The sequence below is a fragment of the Culex pipiens genome, chromosome 3, assembly GCF_016801865.2.
Source record: "Culex pipiens pallens isolate TS chromosome 3, TS_CPP_V2, whole genome shotgun sequence".
Lineage (NCBI taxonomy): Eukaryota > Metazoa > Arthropoda > Insecta > Diptera > Culicidae > Culex > Culex pipiens.
In genome coordinates this window covers 16,171,609-16,190,665 of record NC_068939.1, presented here as the reverse complement: position 1 = coordinate 16,190,665, position 19,057 = coordinate 16,171,609, and the positions used below count along the sequence as shown (strand labels likewise).

General features: G+C 39.0%; 1 protein-coding gene across 7 annotated transcripts in view; it reads left to right on the top strand.

Moving 5' to 3' along the window:
• Window positions 1–19,057, top strand: part of LOC120418013 (protein still life, isoform SIF type 1) — a 258,310-nt gene that overhangs the window by 91,489 nt on the left and 147,764 nt on the right. The window contains exon 1 of one of the 7 annotated variants that reach the window (XM_052709653.1): window positions 9,481–9,622. The exons of 5 other annotated variants lie outside the window; for them this stretch is intronic. Coding sequence is in view for 1 of the 2 variants with exons in the window: in XM_052709652.1 (XP_052565612.1) it covers window positions 17,470–19,032 (1,563 nt within the window). In the remaining variant the exon portion in view is untranslated. Of the gene's footprint in view, window positions 1–9,480; window positions 9,623–17,469; window positions 19,033–19,057 lie in introns of those variants that run through there. One more of the 7 variants, XM_052709652.1, reaches the window with a different exon arrangement.

Sequence of the window (19,057 nt, the reverse complement as noted above, 5' to 3'; positions counted from 1 at the left end):
TTTTATGCTTTATTCTGTTTGAATTGACTGAAATTGAAAAAAAAAAAAACAATTAAAAGCTCTAGACTTGATAAGTCATCCAAACGTCATCTTTAAATATCAGTTAATTTTTTTTTAATTTCAAATTCCAAAACAAAACTGAAAGAATACAAATACATCAATTTAGAAGAAAAGCTTGTATAGTGCAGAATCGTTTAACCGAAGCCTCGATTATCGGATAATCGAATCATGATCAAAAAAATCGAATTATTTTATTTTCTAACTTTTAACATCAAATAAGAATTCTGCGACCCCATTTTAGTTAAATTTGATTGCCTTTAAAAAAAATTACCAGCAAATTCTGTTTTGCAAAGTTATTTCTTTTTAGGCAATTGAACTATCGAGTAGTTACCAAATAAATCTAAATGTGACCAAATCCTAAACACGCCAATGATAACTACGATTCCCCTAAACGTCCCATTTCTAAAGCTATTTTCAGCATCTGAATGCTCCAAATCAGAGTCACGAGACGAACTAATAACAGCAACATCAGAAAGCTATTCAAATGCTGTGATGGATGAAATTGTAAATTAGAACGTAGCCTAGCAACCTGCTAAAATCGATCATCCCCCCACTGCCACCCCGTCCCCCTTACTTGCACGTGTATATGTGAATATTTGCGCTGCCGAGTCGGATGCTGGAGGGAAAAAAATACTCTTTTTTCCAACCCCCTTTACACACTATCCCCCTCCGCCACCGCTCCCCCTTCCAACCAAACCGTGAGATAAAGAGACCCCAGAGTAGCATCAGAGAGGAGAAAGCTCCAAACCTGACTCAACAACTTTCAGCTTGACAGGTGCTCCGCTTTGTGTGCACCAACTGTCATCTCTGACAGGCCTCTCCAGTGCGCGCTCCCCTCTCTCGCTGTTCGGAAAAGACGTCATCAACCGAAGTCTCTGGGAAAATTGGCTCTCTTGGCTCTGGGAGTGGGAAGAAGCGCCAGATCGAACGATGCCCTTGTTTGCGAATGCGAAGGAGAGAGCGCTGTCACAAGCTTGCTCACGAAATGTTGGATTTTGGGTCAGTTTTTTTTCTTCTTCTTAGATCATCTCATTGTGAGGGTTCACACATCCTTAAGAGCATTTAGTTAGTAATATACGTTGCACAATGTAAAGGTGAAAAGTAGAAACTTATAATAACTTAATATTTTTAACTTATAATATTTTAATACTTTATTATTTTTAACTTATTATTATTAACTAACAATAACTTATAACTTATATTATTTTTAAAGGATTCAAAATGAAATCAATTTCGTAAGTTTTAAAAACAATCCTGATATAATGAATTAATCGCATGTTAATGATTAAAAAACTTCGATCAACAATACAATTATTATGCCACTGTTACACTTGTAGGCAAAATCAAACAAGTTGTACAATTTATGATAATTTTCCGACAGCAAGCAATATTTGTGTTTTAGAGATTTTATATGATAAACAAAAAAAAACATTTTTAAGATTCATTGCAAAATTGGTTTAGCAAAAATTAACAAAAAAAAATCACTAAATATATTTCTTACAATATTATCCCCAAACAATCTAGCACTTAAGCAAAAATTTGATACCAGGTGAATATTATCAGGGCTGCGGAGTCGGGTCATATTTCAAGCGACTCCGACTCCGACTCTGACTCCGGCTTTCTAAGTTTAGCCGACTCCGACGCCGACTCCGGCTCCGGCTTTCAGTTCCAACCGACTCCGACTCCGACTCCAACTCCGGCCTACCAACTCTAGCCGACTCCGACTCCGACTCCGACTCCAACTTTTAACAAATTGTTTGCTCCGACTCCGACTCCGACTCCACATATTTTTTAATATTTAATAAATTCGTTAATTATTATTTTGAAAACATTGATAAATAGGATTATTGAAATACTCTTTTATTAACAAGTTTTTCTCAAGGAAAATAAGTTCAAATCACAAAACGGAAAAAAAAATTCTAGGTTACAAGTTGTATACGTTATTCAACCAGATACAGTTCAGACTCAATTATCCGAAGACCTCGGAAAAATTTCACTTCGGATATTCTTATTCGGTCTTATTTTTAATTGTCGGGCTTAAGTATGACCGCTTAACTATGCTAAAGTAATTTAGAATTTTTAAATTCAAGATGGCGTCCAAAATGGCGGTGATAACATATTGAAAAAATGTATTTTGATATTTAATAGGCAATTAACTATTCAAATTTGACTAAAATGGGGTCGCAGAACTCGAATGGAAGAACGAAAATATATTTTTTAGAATGTGATTCGATTATCCGAAGCCCATACGAATCGAACTTAGGATAATCGAGGCTTATAATAATCGAGTCTGGACAGTATCAAACATATTTCCAGTTGAAGGCAGTTTTAGAAGAACAATTTTGAAAGTAATTTGGACTCATTAACATAACCACTAGCGTGCCCAGATCCTCAAGGAAGATGGGGCAACAATATGAGCGTTTTGAAAATTTCGTCGTTTATGGACACCCCCTTGGCAATTTTAGAACAAATTTCTGAGGATGGTGGGGCAACTGCCCCATGTTGCCCCACCCTGTGCACGCTAGTGAACATAACCTCAAATTTACTAAAAAAAAAATAAAATAATTAACTGTTATTTTTTTTGTAATGAATCATTAAAAGTAACCTAGCCCTAATGATCGATTTTTAAAAATAACATATATGTTTAATGTGCTAACTTTTAGGCTGACATTTATAAGAAGCACAGTGACAATCAAAGTCACCTTGTTTTTTTTTAAATAACAATTTTAAACGAAACTATTTTTAAAGCACCATTCATTTTTTTTTAAGAATATTTGTGGAATGGACGCTTAAGGGCTTCTTTCAAATACCCGTGACCTAGAAAATATTGTACCCAGGGATTTTTGATTTGAATATTTTAATTTTAAAATTTTCTATGTATAAGGAGGCGCGCTATACTTCTTGAATCTTCACCTAAAACGAAGCTTTATAAATGATCGTTGACCTCCATTAACATATATGAAAAAACATAAAATTGGAAAAAAAATAAAACTCCACTGGTAAAATATTTTCTAGGTCACGGATATTTCAAAAGGACCTCATAAGCTACTTTTCCAAAAGATTTTGTTAGGTATATTGGTTTGCAATGATTATCACCTTCCGTCATATTGGCTTGGGACATATACATTATGAGAAAATTATTACTGGTTGAATAATATTTGAAAAATAAATTAAAATCCTATCATTTTATTTATACATGTTTTATTAAGACCTTTTTTTCTGAAATCTTGAGATTTGTTCAACAATAATTTGCAACGATATCAAAATAGCTTGGCTGAGGATCGACACTTTGGTCAAATTTGAATTGAAAGGCAAAAGGATGCAGTCAAGTCTCAATTGAATATTTCTGAGTATAAAACCAATATTGTCTATTATTTTTTTATTAATTTATTTTTTTTATGATACTAAAAATTTGGGTTAGAGAGGATTAACAGGGTATCATATAGTGATCAAAGTGAAATAACACAATAAGAGCATTCCAACCACAATAAAAATGCTCAAAAAAAAAACAAAATGGCATCTAATAAATCTCCTGAATAAAATTAAAAAATGATAACGAATGCAATTTAAAAAAAAAATCAAAATATAAGAAGTTCTGTGAAACCTGTATTATAACAAATACTGAACAAGTAAAAAAAAATGTTGAATTTTAGATAACTCCGACTCCGACTCCGACTCCGGGTTATCAGAAATTTCCGGCTCCGACTCCGACTCCGACTCCAGCTCATAAAATTCAGCCGACTCCGGCTCCGACTCCGACTCCAGCTGTTCGAGTTTTGATGACTCCGACTCCGACTCCGACTCCAGGTCCCCAAAAAGACCCGACTCCACCGACTCCGGCTCCGACTCCGACTCCGACTCCACAGCCCTGAATATTATACTTTAAAATATTTTGGAATTTTGCTTTAAAGCGGTTTTTACCAGTGTACCACATACACAAAAACAATGCCTTAATCCATCATTAGGGGGTTGGTGCCTTCATCAAATTTATTGGTGTTTACAAATATTGTTGTTGTTTACAAATATGGTCACTAGTCAAGTAGTCAAAATAGGGAGGGAGAGCGGGTAAAAAAATATAAAAAAAAATCATTTCAAATTTTACTGCCCAACTTTTGGAAGTTCAATAAAAAATAGTAACACAATACGCTTGAAACAATTTTTTCACCAAAAATTTGCAAAATATCAATTCTCGATTAAATTTTCAAAAGGCCCTATCTGCATAGGAAACCCATGAGGGATAGGTTGTTTTGAAAATTTAATCTAGAATTGATTTAAGAAATGGTAGTGAATGCAATAGTATCGAAACGCAGATTTTTTAAGTACAAGTCGTACATTTATCAACGAGGTTTACCAAATTGCAGTGCCGAAATAAATAAAGTTTTGCAGCGAGTTCAACACATTTTTTTTTTGCGAATCCAAAAAACACCCGTTGCAGAGAATTTGGAGTCCAACAATATTGAAAAGCGAAGTGAATTCATTTCAGTCCTTAAAAATTATAACTTTGAAGCCCTTGTATCAATAAGTATTTCCTTTTGATTGTGTTTTTTTTTTGTTTTTTTTTGTAAGGAAAAGAAGCTCGTTTTGTCGTTCGAGAATAACAGGAAAAGTAAGAAGTTTCACGACGAAATTGCAGAAATACATTTTACCTCAAATTGTATGTCTCTTTCCAATCTGTAGTCCCCAAATCCAAAATTTGTAAATGGTCTTAAAGGCCTTTATGGTTCAAAATACCAAAACAAACGCTATAGAAAGAGTTTAAAAATTGTACAAGTTTTTCCCCCCCTAATATTTGCACAGTTTTTGAAAAAAAAAAACAATTCAAATCTGACGTTTAAAATTTTTAAACAAACAGTATCGTAAAAAGCACATGCATATTATAAAATTCAGAATTTCAGAATTTCAAACTAGATTAAAAATTCTATATCTCCGGAAGAAACAAAAAAAATTACATTTTACTTTTTTGGTGTTTTTGAATAAAATTAATACAAAAAAAAATATTCTAAATAGTTTACAATCGATTTTACAAAAAAAAGGCATAGAAAATTTAAATTGTAGTCAATAAGTCGTTATTTTTTTGGCTCCCTGATTTTTGGGGCTAACCTAATAGAAAGTGAGAAGGGGAGCAAAAACTTGAAATATAATTTGCAATAACCTAATCCTTAAAGCTGAAAATGCCAAATTCTTTATAGCAACGAATACAAAACTGAAAAAGCGTTAATCCTAAATATCTAAATTCATTCCCTTCTCCAATAGTTCCACTGCAAAATACAATGCCTTTTAATTTTTTTTTTTGCTTTGTTTTACACACAGTGTTAATAAAATTCAGAAGCAGGAATGAAATAATTTGAGTAATTAGAAGAATTAAATAACCTAGGCAACAACAACAACAAAAAAACCAATTCATTGCTGGAAATTTTAAAACAAGTCAAATTTTATTTTACCAAACTTGATCGATCTTAACCAGGGGTCCTGCGGGCCAGATTTGATGTTTTGAAGCAGTGGAGGTCCGGAAATAAAGTTTGATTAAAGTTGATAAAGTCAACAATTTTTTTCATTAAATAATTTTTATTTGGTTAATTTAAAGTTAACAAATAAATAAACATTGTTACAAATAAGATTAATATGTTTTGGTTTTGAGAAAGAAATACAAAAATAACTTTAAAAAAGTGATTGATTGTTTATTTTAATTCGTTTTGTTGAAAATTGTAATGAAATTGTTTTTGTCGCTTGCAACTGCCCTGGGCCTTGTAAAGTCAAGGGGCTTGATTTGATCCTAGTGCATTTGTTAAAATTTGGGTATACATTCTTTTTTATAAGCACTATGGACACCACTTCATGCTACGAGAACTCGCTTTGCCGCAGCCCCAGGGCTTAAGCGTTGACCGATAAGCTGTCTTCGTGAACCAGGTAGTTCTCCGATAGTGAAAATATCACAATTGCACAAGACATCGCTGCCTCTGTGACTTTTTCACTATCACAATGTGGGTTTTGGGTTGAGACTTCAGGATAGTACAATATTGTGTTGTTGCTTAGTATTAGCATTTAAAATAAATCTGAATCCTTTCCAAATCTATTTGAAGTTAAAGTTAGTTGCAATTGTTAAGCTAGAGTAATGCTGTCAATAAACAATAAAGGCATTCTTTTATGTCAGAATTTCCATAGAATCTCGATCAATCAATAATGTAATGATATCGGACAAAATTCGTTGATCTGTTGAACTAACGGTTTTCGGATTATGTTTGTATCGATCATTGTTGCGAATTGAGGAACTACGGATTTTTTGACGTAGATGGCCATTTCTTTTCAAATCGCGATATACAAATTAGTTACTGTTCATAAATTTTTAATTGTTTTTGATAGAAGTAGTACTACAACAGTTGAAGGAATGTTTAGTTTTTAAAATGAAGTTTAGAGGATTTTCGATTAAAGTTTAGATTTTCGATTCAAGTTAGTTAGCAAATGAATAGTTGGACTTAAATGAATCATTGAATAAGTTGGACTTATGAATAACACACAACTGTGCATTTATTCTAGAGTCAGATCCATACAGCGTCAGTGTTTATTTGGTCGAAGTGTACTAATTCATTGGCAGATTTGATTCTAGTTGTAATGTACGACAAGACTACTGACGGACGTGACAGGACGAGGGCCCAGTTTAGAGGTTTCAACATCAACGATGTGCGGCTGGACCACCCTCACAAAAAAAAAAAAAAAAAAAAGAAATTGTTTTTGTCGCTTGCAACTGAATACTCTAATATCATTAACTTAAAAAAAATCTATTTATTTAATGTTTAATTCCCTCAATACACCGATGTATAAAAAAGGCATGATAAAATTTATTGAAACTACAATTTGATCCAAATATTCATTGCAAAAAAAAAATGTTTTGTTGTGCACCTTTATTCAAATATTTTACGAAATGCACAAAATTTAAAAAAAATGAAATATATATATTTATTAGTATTCAATTCGTTATTCTTCGAATGTCTTCGATTTTTTTTAACTTTTGATGTTTACGAAAAAAAAAATTTGCTCCCTTATTGCTTGACTCATTTACAAACATTTACATTTTATTATTTTTAAAGTATTTGCAGCATTTTTAGTATGATTAATTTACTTTTTTGAGCTCTTTTTTTTTCAAACCAAGCTTTATTACTGAATAGCTGTTCTTAAAATAATGTTTATTTTTTGCTTACTCATTAATTGAAAAATCAATTTGATTCAAGTTCCTCAAACAAGAAAAACTTCAATTCGTAGTTATCCTTGTTGCAACACTTTAACACTTTAAAATTGTAAGAGTTTTAAATGTTATGTATTTTTGAAAACAAACAAAAACATTGGAAAAAAATTCAAAGACAAAATCCAAAAATACTTTGAAATAGCAACATGTTACTGCAAATGCAAAAAAATATACAATATATGTAATAATATACGAAAATTTGATGTAAATATTTTTCATTAAATTTAGACTATCAATTTATTTATTAAATATTTCATGACCAGCAGGCAGACCTGATCTAAACTTATTTCTCAAATCAAATTATTTATTTAATTGTTGAAAATTGTTTAATTATTTTCCACAATCTGAAAGTAAGCAAAAAATTAAATTTTGAACAGCTAAAAAGAAAATGGGGTGTTCCATGAGTAATTATCAGATTTTAACTGAAATTTTCGATGCTACTCAATGTTTGGCGCTCAAATAAGTATCCGGGAAACATTTTAATAATTTTTCCAGCAATTTAGCTTTATTTCAGGTCTCTAAAGTTCTCCCAGTAAGGCCGATTTTTTGAGATAATGTTGTTCTAGTAAACTTAAAAAAAATGCATTGGCCTTGTGAAACTAAATGTTTAAAATACTTTAAAAAACTTAAAATAAAATTTGTACCAGCCTTATTCACTTGATTATAATACATTTCTAAATATTCAAATGTCTTCGAAAAAATATAAAAAATATAAAATCTTTTGTCTATTTGAAATTATAGCTTTATTATGTATGCAGGAGAGATTCAAAGTAACTTATTGTGTACAATTTCAGTTTTGCTTTACTAGAATTAATATTTAATTAGCTATATATTTATGCAATTGCAATTTGATTCATTCAAAAATCAACATTTTTACGAAATCATATATTTTACAATTTGTTAAAAACAAAACAAAACTTTTAAGAAAATCATTGCATTTTTTACCGAATGTGAATTCGGCTGTGATGTGTGCTCACACAAAGCTTTCATCCAGCTTCCCGCTCTCCAGTGAGGAAAATATCAAGAGTAGCATTTTCCTCCACCACTCTCTTGTTCTCTCCGTGATTCGCTCTCCTCTCCCTACCCAACACGTGCTTTTTCCGCTACCCCACCCCCACTGCAATCACCCACCAAACACACACACTACACTTCCTTCGAAAAAGGCCTACTCAGCCTGCTTGCCCACACACCAACACAGCCAAAGCGCTTGCTGCGAGCTTTGTGTCCATGACCAGCTCACACAACCCCCCTTCTGGGAAATTGCACGAGATGAAACGATAAAAACGGAACAAGCAGAAGAAGAGGAGGAAAAACTGAAAGATTTTTTGCCCCAACTCGGTGTTTGGTGTGGAAAATCGACTTGGTTTCTTCTCACCACCAGGTCAGGTGTCCGCGCGCTCTTCCCGTCTCCGTCAATGGCTTGTGTCTGTCTGTGTGTGTGTATTTGTGTGGTGACCAGCTTCCGACCTAATTTACACGCGGACAAGTCGTGCAGAGGAAAAACAAACCCTCGCCGGGAGAGTTTGAGCTTGGCAGTTTTTGGTGGAAAATCGGCCTCGGAACAAAAGGGCGAAGACAAACAGCAGATCAATGGTTACACACGCACACACCGTCAAGTGAAGTGTGGAGGCCAATTCAATTAGAGGGGGTGGGGGGGCCTTCGTGGTCGCCGTCAGAGTCGCGCTTTGTTGACGACCGAGAGGAGCAGCAGCGTGAACGTGAATGAGAGGCTCGTGCTCGTGGAAATTCGTCGTCGCCGTCGTGGAAAACGGTTTTGCGTGGTCAGGTCGTCGTTTTATTTGGAGCTTGTTTTTCGCCGCACAAAGTTTTCCTGTCCTAAGTTCAGTGCTTGTCTGCGTACGTGTGTGTGTTCGGGCGCGCGTGTGCATGTTTATTTTGGAGTCACTTTTCCGCCGAACATTGCCAGCAGCTTCCAAGCTCCGACCTGTGTTGAGACACTCGCGGAAATCCGTGCGTGACCCCGTAACTCCTGGTGACCTACTTTCACCCACACACACAACTCACCATAGTCTGACCAGTGACCCCAACGTCCTCGCCAAGTAACACGTCCCACCGAAAACCGGAAAAAACAGTAAATCAGGACACAATAAAACGATGAAAAAGTGCTGCATGAAGCTGATCAAACGAACCACCGGCCAGGAATCGACCACCAACAGCCTGATGGTTCCCAAGAGGACACCGAGTAAGCCAACGACGACGACAACCCGGAACGGCGGCGGTCACCTTCTGCCAGTGCCGAGTGCAGTGCAAGTGGCCGCGTAACGGCGTCGTAGCAGCGCAGGAACCAGCTCGACCAAACACGTAATGTTACCCCAACCCCCTCCAAGTAGTGGATGTAGATAGATGGTTCAGTATAGTGCAGTAGCTCCGGACATTCGGCATTTGAAACATAGAATATAGTTTTCCGAAAACTAGCGGAAGAATGAAATTTTATTTTTAATTCCCCGTTTGTGTAATACACGCGCGACAGTACGCACACATCGAGACACAATCCGTACGAGAAATGAGGAAAGCGACACCAATACCAGCGCGTGGGGAAGGGAAAATGCGTACACGGTGGGGTTGAATGTTGCTTAAATTTAATTTTGTTTAATGTTTTCAACTCTTGCTCGTAATTTATTTATTTAAGTGTCCAGTTTGGTGGAGAATGTCATAATTTCGAGAACAAAAATGCAAGCCTTATCCAGTTTTCAATGTCAGGATCAAAACCTTTATTTTGCTGGATTATTGAATGTATTTTTTTTTTTTTTTTTTTTTTTTTTTTTTTTTTTTTTTTTTTTTTTTTTTTTAAGTAATTCTTTTCCATGTACATTCATTCAGTTAAAATATTATTGAGTGTCCAATCACAATCGATGACTTTTCACCTCAATTTTAAATACTAGCAACTTTCATTTATTCATGAAATATTGTAGCTTTCGCTATTCAGTGATTTCAAATGTAGGAGGTCCTACATGTACAAGATTATTGAATGTACACGGTGCACATTGCACAGCGAATCCACTTCCAAATCTGCAGGATCCAGATCAAAAGAGCTCCGATTTGACTAAAATTTGGCAAAGAGAGTTGGCATAAAAAATTAGACCCGTATATCAAAAAATGCGTTTTTTATACGATTTTGCAAAAACCGCGAAAGAACCAATTTTAGCTCGCCCCGTTTCCAAAGAAAAGTGATAGGTACCTTGGGTCGGCAGCAAAATGTACTGGGAACTCATTTCGAAGGAGAAGCATGGTACTTTTAGCTCGGTTGATGTACCGAATCCGGATGTTGATTGATATTTACCATTTTTGAACATATTACATAAAACATTCTTTGAAATTCATAGGAAAATATTGTCAGCTGAAAGCTCTTTTAATTTTTAAGTGTGAAAACGAAAAATTTTAAAAATAATCGTCCCTATCTATCCCTATAGGGAGCATTCATTTTAAATTTCAGCCGAATTGGTTCATCTGGTAACTTTGATATCGTGATATGCAATATAAAGATACGCGTTAATGACGTTTGGCATTTTTTCAGTTTATTTTCAGCAAGGTTTAATTTCGTAAAAAATTTTTTTTCTTACTCAAGCAGCGCAATATTATGAGACAGTTTTATAGTAACATCAAAAAAGTTGTAAGTAGTTGAAAGTTGTTCTTCTCTATTTTTTAATTGAGTTAACCCTCTACAACCTAACCCCGCCTTTAGACGGGCTTCGATCTAAAAAATCGCCAAAAATCAATTTTCCAACAGATTTTTGATCTTTCAAAAGCATTGGAAAGAAGAACTCTTAAAATTTTAGAAAATTTCAGGATTGGAAGTTTAACTTGTTTTATGTAACTTTGCCAATGTTTTTAAAAATATCATTTTTTTAGGGGTCAACTTTGGCTGTGTTTTTACTAACATTCCCTGTATTTTCAATAAAAAGAAGTATGCAGTAATTTTTGTAATGTCCCAGACTATTCCTCTACGCATTTTTTTACAATTTAAATGATGATGGTGCCATTTTATAGCAGAAAATGTGAAAAAAAACAAGCAAAAAATTGAAAAAGTGACTGTAAAAACGTGAAAAAAATTAGATAGGCAAAATGTAATTATATCAGGTGGTAGAATAGGCCAAATACTACCAAAAACAAACGTAAACTAAACAAGATAAATGCAAATTAAAATACTAAAAATAAAACAAGTAAAACATAAAACAAGACAAGTGAAGTTTTTCGTTGAACAAAAGTTGCTCAAAATGACCTCCTAAACACGGGAAAAATAAAAATCTTCGAAAAAAAAATTTGGGCAGTAGAGGGTTAAGAAACATAACAATCTTTTATTGCGAAAAAAAATAGTCTCAAGAAACCTTCAACATTTCTATGACAGAAGACGTGCAATCAAAAACAAATAAAAATGTCTTTTTATGCGTTATTACAAAAAAAAACGGTGTTTCGTAAAAAAAAATTGTATTTCATTCCAAAAACTCTAAAACAATGGAAATGTAGGTAAAATTTCACTTCGTTTGATACCCATTTTGCGAATTATAATTATTTGAGTATTTTCGAGAAAATACGGTATTTTGTGAAAATTTTAGTATTTCCTTAAAACAAACTCAAAAACATTAAAAATGCATGCAAAATTTCACTTCGTTTGATACCCATATTGCGAATTAAAAAAAATTGATTATTTTCGAGAAAATACGGTATTTTGTGAAAATTTGAATATTTCATTCAAAAAACTCTAAAACAGTGAAAAATATTGCAAAATTTCGATTCTTTTGATACCCATATTGCGAATTATAAAAATTTGAGTATTTTCTAGAATTACGGTATTTGTGAAAATTTTAGTATTTCCTTAAAACAAACTCAAAAACATTGAAAATACATGCAACATTTCAAATCGTTTGATACCCATATTGCAAATTATAAAAAAATGGTTACTTCAAAAATTCCGGTATTTTGTGATTTTTTTAGTATTTATACTTAGAAACTTTCTACATTAAAAAAAAAACTCAGTAAAAGCATTGAAAATTCAACATAATTTGGTTGGTTTTAGTGAATTTTAGAAATAAAATATTAAATATAAATTATCGTCCGTTATCGTCGATAAAATTATCGCCGATAGATTCATCGGAATAACGATAACAATAACGATTGATTATCATTATCGTCCTGACGATGACGATAGAACTATCGCTTGCGTTATCGAACCTCGATAATTTTATCGTTAACAACCTTGGTAATTAGTTATGTAAAGCATGATGAAGGCAGAATACAAATATTATTTTTTTACAAATTTCATTGAATAGTCGTTTTTGTCAAACTCACCTGCGCTAGAGATAAGATGTTGGAAAATCTTGTGCCGGGGACATTTGGAATTTTGTTTTTCTTTTACTGAAATAATGTCAAACCAAATTTCAAAAAATTAGTTTGGATGTAAAATCAAATTTGCAATCAGAAATGACAACGTTTTTGACAAAGTGCACTGTTTTCATGTTATATAATCTATATCTCTACACTCTCTTTTCTATAAAAATACTTTATAATTTTCGGAATAAATAGAAACATTTTAAAAGTGCTAAAACATTTGTTTTCGCATTTTCTAATGTTGGCAAGATTTCTTAGATGACAAATTATATTTTCAAAAATATTGTATGGTTTAAAAGAAATCTACGAATCAAAAAGCGTGAGGCCACTGCATAAAAAGAGGTTTCTCTGACTTTGTCAAAGACACCAAATAGATCAAAAAATCCATTCTTGTCTTGAGATTCAGATTATGGAAAAACCAATGATGCAAAAAGACCTTTTTAACCTAGGGAATGCGTGATAAAATTTGATCCATGAAAAATACAAAATTTATATTCTCGAAAATATATTTGCGAAATTCTAGAGAATTAATCTATAAAAAAATGTCTATAAAATAGCTTAGATTTTTTTATTATTTTTTTTATTCCGTTTGTTCATTCTAGCTTTAAACCAAACCATTTGGGTAAGCCAATGTGGATTTACAAACAAGCCGTCTATCCTACTCATATTGAATGTAAATATTCATTGACTACTCTTTTATAAATCCACATTTGCTTATTTATTTTGCTTAGTTAATCATCACCAAAAATAGCAGTGCTGAACAGTTTATTATAACACTGATATGATATTTCGTATTGTAATGTTAGGCGATGAAAAATATATAATTCAAAAGGAGACCTAGCAAATCATTCTATGGCTACGTTTTTAGACCAACAACATGTTTTCTAGCAAACCAGGTGAGTTCTAGATTGCAAAAAAATCCATGGAGCAACTCTTTAACTATAAATAAAAAATAGTTTCTCAAAATATAATTTTTAGTCACACCGTGTTCGATTTTTCCTCCCCCTCTTAGTTATTGCCCTCGTTCCTCATAGCTTTTCATTCGCATTCGCTTGGTAGCATTTGTGTCCAGTTCGTTGGTAGCGCTTCTCACTCTCTTTCTCAGTGTAATATTTCTCACCAAATTTGCTCTCGATGTTGCTCACTCTCTCTTCGGCTTGGTAGCATTGTTGTTTTGCCATCTTTCTATCCAGCAGCACTGTGTGGTGGCGGAGGCTGACATTTTTCTGCAGCATCACCCCACCAGGTTCAACACACGTGAGCAAACAACAGTCGGGATGAAAATCTTGTCCCTCTTCTCAATTTTCTCGCATTCTCGGAGAAAGCTCATCTGGCAGGAGCTTTTGCGCAGTGATGCTTTTCTCTTTGACAGATTGAAAAGGTTGTTTTTTTCTGGTTTGAGATTTTTGGAAGAAAATGATTTTGTTATGAAGATTTTTATCTTTTTGAGAAGCTTACATGATGCTTTGTTTTTTTCAAATAAAAAATCTTCAAATCTTATAAACATTTGAAGTACTGGATTTTCACCTGAGAGTATGTTGCTCTCTGTGTTTGTTGCTGCTCTCGCAGCTTTGCAAATTTCCTCATGTTTAAACATTGTAGTTAGTGCAAAACACAAGTTGTTATGTTGCAGGGCGACTAATTCTCTCTCTCAAATACACCATCAGTACCGGAGAGCTCACACCAACACTGCTTGCTTGTTGTTTCATTGCGTAGCTTTCGCAACTTGTAATTGAGATTAAATTAAAACGCGATGGAATGAGATTCGCCGGGAGCGATTTTCTTTGTAAACTTTGAGAGAGAAGAGATGTTGCACTGTGTCTTTAAATATTTGGCCGTGAAATTATTCACGATTATTAAAATAAAATTTCAAAAATATTATTATAAATGGAAACAGTTTCGAACATTTTCATAAATTTATTTATCTAAATCAAAATTTAAACCTATAGTTTCTAAAGTTAAATTTGGTCGAATTTCCGAACCTTTAACCCCACTGTCCAACCTCTCACATCTCCCACTCTTCACGAGAGCTGCTCTCGCTGAGAGCTTTTCTCTCGAGAGCTTTCACCCTCTTGTGTAATTGAATCACCTTTCCAATTGGCCCTCGCAGAGAGCGCTTTTCCAGCATCTTTTCCACAGCAAGGTCCTTCGACCTTGCTCTCTGTCTTTTTTTTTTCTCATTTTCCCGACAAGTTGTTGTTGCTGTTGCTACTCTCTCTCCAAAATTTTCGCGCTTTTCCGCGAGAGCGGGAGAGAGCTTCAGCAGCCAGCCAAGAGCTTTCGACCAGGAGAACCAGAAGGACCGAAATTTTCCTCCGAATATGGGCGTCAGTGTCAGGCCAAGTCGCGCGCGTGTACACCTTGTCCCTGTCGTGGTGGTGCCCTTCTGTGCTGTGTTGTGCCCCAGCAAAATCGTGTCCTTTTTTTTCGGTTCAGCGAGCGTTTAGTTCCGGTTAGTTCCGAGGTCCCCCGCACGGTCGCCGCGCGTTGAATCCCGCTGACGCCTGTAAAATCGCTGCGAAAACAGTGCCCCCGGGGCTGCTGGATTTTCTGCAGGATTGTGTCCGTAAGGAACGGGGCTTCCGGAACCGCACACCCCAACGAGGATCCCCCCGAAAAAAAACAGACGTTTCCAGTTGAAGGACTTTAAGGAGTTGCGTTTTTTTTTTGCCCCCCCGATGTCTACTCGTGCTGTGTTTTGGTCCTCGCCACACAAAGACGCCACGCCACGCCACAGCCTGAGCGAGTGTTGTTGAACATTCGAGTGAACGCGTGGCACAGAACGGGATCAATCCGTGGGGGCCACCAGCGGAAGAAACGACTCACTGCCTCACTAGCGAAACGTTGCACAGTGCTCAAGGATCGTGTCGGTACGGGAACCCCCGCAAGAAACGGATTTGCCGTGAAGCTTTATGTAATTGTTGAAAACACCAATTTTTGTTCGGGAAGGGGAAGGAGCGGCTCCCTAAACTAAGGTTAAGCCATCGAAAAGAGGAAGAAATCCCAGGAAATAAGGGACCCTGCCACTAGGATACAAAGTTGTGGTGAATAATACACAGGCAAACGAGACCCGGACAGCTGCCAACTAGCTCGAGCACGGAGGGAAAGGAATCAATCGGGTCGCGCGCGCTGATGATGTCGATGACTGTGATGACGGCAGCGACAAAGGGGACAATCCGGATAAGGAGGACAACCGAGAAGAAGACGGCGACGACCTGTGTTTTGTGTGCTTTGCCGATGTAGGAAAACATAATTGTTGAAGCAAATAGCGAGCAAGAGATTTCCGAAGGGTGGAAGGGTTTTGTGAGGTGGGAAAAGGGCGGGAAGAAGTGTTCAGGGTGTAAAAGTTTTGTGTGTGCTGTGTGCAGAAGAAACGGGTTTGGAAAAGTTTCTGTGTGATGAGCTGTGAAAAAGAGTGGCATGAATAGCTGGCAAGCGGTATTACACAATACTCACGCGGTTCCAGCTCTTTGTGATCCTAGGGGAAGTGATAGTAGTTTGACAACGGGGCAGAGTACTGCCGATTACATAAACGGTAGCCGCCTGGAGAGGACGCAGCACCGTAGACGTCGACGACGACGGACCATCCCGCGGGGCGTCCCACCGCCGTTGACGCTCGTGGCGTCCCCCAGTACCCAGCGCTCATTCTGGCAGCGTTACAGCAGACTCAGAGCCAGCAAAAGTCGCCACATCCAGAACAGCAGCTGCAGGAAAAGTCGTGCAACGGCAGTGCGTACAAACCGGCCAGCGCAACCAGCGAGGTCGCCGAAGGCTCCGGAAGCCACAGCAGTGACGCCAAGAACACCCTTCTGCTACACTGCTGCTGTGTGATTGTCCAGATAACCCCCGTAGCCCCCGGGCGCAGCCACGTAACGACGACGGCTTCGTCCACCAAAAAGCCCGGAGCAGGTGACGATGGCGGCGGCGGAGGGCTAGCCACTGGTGGACGCACTCCTGTCTGTCGCTGCAATGCACAATACAAACTACAGGATCTGAAGGCCTTGCAAGCGCTGCAACAGCAGCAGCAACAGCAACAACTCCAACAGCAGAGTGCCACCCTCAACGCCAATGTCTCGTCCTCGACCCCCGCCATCCCCGGTAGCTCCGCCGGAAGTCACCAGCACCACCACCATCCAACCCTGTCCGCGCAGTCCTCCTCCGTGCCGTCGCAATCGCAGAAGCAGAGCCAAGAGTTAACAAACGAGGAACTCATCCGGTACCTCTACCAAATCAACACCGACAACAAGTGGATCGAGCAGCTCAAGCAGTACAAGTACGAAATCGAGAAGCTCTCAGCCACCGAAAAGACTGACTCCCGCAACATCAAGCAACAGCAGCAGCAGCAACAACAACACCAACAACAGCTCGTCAACGGACACATTCCGTCAAAGTCCAAGCCTGCTGCGGCGGACACCTCCCAAAAGCAACAACAACCGTCAACCGGAGCGATCGCCAAATCAACCGAATTCTTCGACCGAAGTCTCAAGCAGCGTCACTCGTCCCGATCCGTCGACGAACGCACGGCTAGACGTGGCGCCGACGATGAAGAGTACGGCAAGGAAGGCGGTCACCAGCGGCACTCGTCCGGACCGAGCGACCTGCAGCAGTTCAAGTACGACATCTCCGAGTGGTTGCTCAACCTGCCGCTCAAGAAGAGCGTGGAACTGCTGCAGCAAGCCAAATCCGCGCAACTTGCGCTGGAGAAGGAACAACAGGAAGCGGCGGCCGCTGCTGCAGCTGCGACTGCGGCGGCCGTCGCCAAGAAACCACTCCAGAGGCAATCCTCCGGAGGAGCGTCCGAACGGACAAAACACTCCGGCACCATGCATCGGCAGCATTCGGGGGGTGAGATTCGACTCACCCAGGACGACATCCTGGAGTGGATCAAAAAGCAGCAGTTCTGCAGCAAAGTCAACGAGGAGACGAGTGCCGCTCCGAAAAAGTTCAAAGAAAAGGAAGAGATTCCGCTGCAGCACCACTTTGAGCACAAGCAGTCCAAGTCGAGCTCGAAGCTGCAGAAGCGACACTCGCTCGGCCCCAACGAGGAGTTCTTCCACAAGACCACCGAGTGGATTCAGTACCCGCTGAAGCAGCTCAAGAAGCATACGTTTGACCCGTTGGTGGCAGTCGCCAGCACGGCAGACGTCCGGTCACGGAAAGACCGAGATCACCATCGGGAACGCAAGCTGCGCCACTCGGCCAGCGAGGTTGTGACTTCTACCCACTCCGACCAACCCGTACAACAACCAAACCGGGTAGCTCCCCAAAAGCCCGAGCGTACCTTCCGCTACCAGTCCAAGGAGCGGGAACCCAAAGTTCAACAGCATCACTCGTACCCGCTGCAACAACCACCACCCCAACAAAGCACGACCTCCTTCATCCAGCCCAAACCCGCCAAACGAGAGCGATCACGCCGGAACAAAACTCAACGATCAGCCACCGTGGCGGACATCAACCACTCAACCAAGAAGCAACCTTCCCAAAAACACCACGTCATCAGCTACCAAACGCCCCATCGATCCCAAGAACGCAGCCTGTCCATGTCCCAGTGTACCGACCCCATGTGCTCGGCCCTCTCCCTCTGTCAAGACCCAAACTGCTACATCTACGACGACTATTACGACACCCCACGGTGCGCCTCCCTTCCAAGGGTCAAAACCTCCGAAGCCGCCGGAGGCGGCGGAACCCTCCCGCTCAGCGCCACCAACAAGTGCGGCCCCCTCTGCTACGAATGCAACAACAAGTGCAACTCACTGCCCCGCTGCACGGACGCTCGCTGCACGGCCATCGCCGGAACGGGCTACCCGGAAAGCAAGCTCAAAAGCAACTCACTGCCACGCAATGCCGAAACGGCCCAGCAGAAGCGCCTCTCGCGGGAGGACTCGCGCAGTTCGCTGCCCCGTAGCTCCCGCCCCAAGAAGCGGTCCGCCTCCAGCGGGAACGGCAAGCTGACCAAGTCGGTGTCGGCGGCGTCGCTCAACTCGCGCCGCCGGCGCCACAAAACGGTCCACTTTGGGGAGAACCTGCTGCGGGAGGTGTGCCAAAACCGGAAGCTGATCCAGCCGCTGCAGCAGCAGGAGACCCCCTCGGGGACGACCCCGCTCCAGCCGAACATCCAGATGCTGTACAACTTTGTCGAGGGGGTGCTGAGCGCCTGGGTGGACGACGAGGACGAGCAGAACAAGTCGGGGCCGGACTCGGAGCCGGAGCGGGGCGCGATGTTGAAGCCGATGCACCGCTGCAACCGGGCCCGCTTCCAGACGATTCGACGCGTCGTGAACGAGGCCGCCGAGCTGAAGGGATCGTCGAAGCTGGGCAACTCGCGGTACCGGCATCGGCACTGGCGCGGCACCGCCAAGGACTGTAACGAGCGGTTTCTGCGAAAGGTAGGGGGGTTTCTTCTTTTGAAAA